The sequence below is a fragment of the Marmota marmota genome, unplaced genomic scaffold, assembly GCF_001458135.2.
Source record: "Marmota marmota marmota unplaced genomic scaffold, marMar, whole genome shotgun sequence".
Lineage (NCBI taxonomy): Eukaryota > Metazoa > Chordata > Mammalia > Rodentia > Sciuridae > Marmota > Marmota marmota.
The window spans coordinates 1-1,317 of NW_026010855.1; the positions used below are offsets into that span (position 1 = coordinate 1).

Below are 1,317 nucleotides of genomic sequence, written 5' to 3' on the forward strand. Positions count from 1 at the left end.
GGCTCACAGTTTTAGAGGTTTCCATCTATGATCTGTTGGCCCTATTGCTTTGGGCCTGTGATAACACAGCAGCCAGAGCTCCAGCTGCCTCTCTTCCTCCTCTTCTTAGGAACCTACGTGGTCTCTGTGGTGGGGAACCTGGGCTTGATTGTTCTGATTGTTCTGAATCCTCACCTGCACACTCCCATGTACTACTTCCTCTTCAACCTTTCCTTCATTGATCTCTGCTACTCATCCGTCATTACCCCCCGAATGCTGATGAGTTTTATAAATCAGAACATCATCTCTTATGCAGAGTGCATGGCTCAGCTCTTTTTCTTTGCTTTTTTTGTAATTGATGAGTGCTGTATTTTGACATCAATGGCCTATGATCGATATGTGGCCATTTGTAAGCCCCTGCTTTACAGAGTCACCATGTCCCATCAGGTCTGTCTCTTGCTAATGGTGGGTGTGTATGCCATGGGGCTTATGGGTGCCATGGCCCACACTGTATGCATGATGAGACTCAGTTTCTGTGACAGAAACACCATCAATCACTACATGTGTGACATACCTCCTCTCCTGAAGCTCTCCTGCACAAGCACCTCCATCAATGAGCTGGTGGTTTTCATTGTGGTGGGTGTCAATGTTCTAGGGCCTAGCATTATCATCTTCATTTCTTACACCTTGATCCTGTCCAACATTTCCAGCATCCGTTCCACAGAGGGCAGGTCCAAAGCATTCAGCACCTGCAGCTCTCATATTATTGCTGTTTCTCTTTTCTTTGGAGCATCAGCATTCATGTACCTTACACCATCTCCTACTGGGTCTCTAGATCAAGATAAAGTATCCACAGTTTTTTATACCATTGTGGGACCGATGATGAACCCTTTCATCTACAGTTTGAGGAACAAAGATGTCCATGTTGCTCTGAGAAAGACTTTGAAGAAAAGGATGCTTTCCTAAACAGAAAGTGTGTTTGGTATAGATGCCAGATCTTCATTAGGGAAAATGAGATATGAATCATGGAGTGAATAATAGGAAATGGAAATAAAATGCAAATAATGTAATAATATAGATAATTGTTAACTATACAAATCAGTTCATTGGCTACGGCAACATAAGGAAAAGGATGGTCAGTTTCTTCATTCTTTCTGAGAGAAGGGAGAGTAAGTCTGCCTGACATTCTCTGGGTTATTCTCAGAAACTATAAAGTGTTAAGTAGAATAAGGTTTCATGATAATAAATCAAGAAATGATAAGATGATGAGATCTGACTAGGACACATCTGGAATTCTTGAGAAGCTGTATCATGGAAATATTTGACTTTTGTGGACTT

At 41.8% G+C, this 1,317-nt stretch overlaps 1 protein-coding gene across 1 annotated transcript; it reads left to right on the forward strand.

Moving 5' to 3' along the window:
- Positions 1-66: 66 nt before the first annotated feature.
- Positions 67-945, forward strand: LOC107134901 (olfactory receptor 8B8-like; the record flags this gene model as incomplete). Its single annotated transcript, XM_015476901.1, has 1 exon — positions 67-945. A coding segment is annotated over one exon (879 nt), but the record flags the coding sequence as incomplete, so codon positions are not given.
- Between the last annotated feature and the right edge of the window lie 372 nt (positions 946-1,317).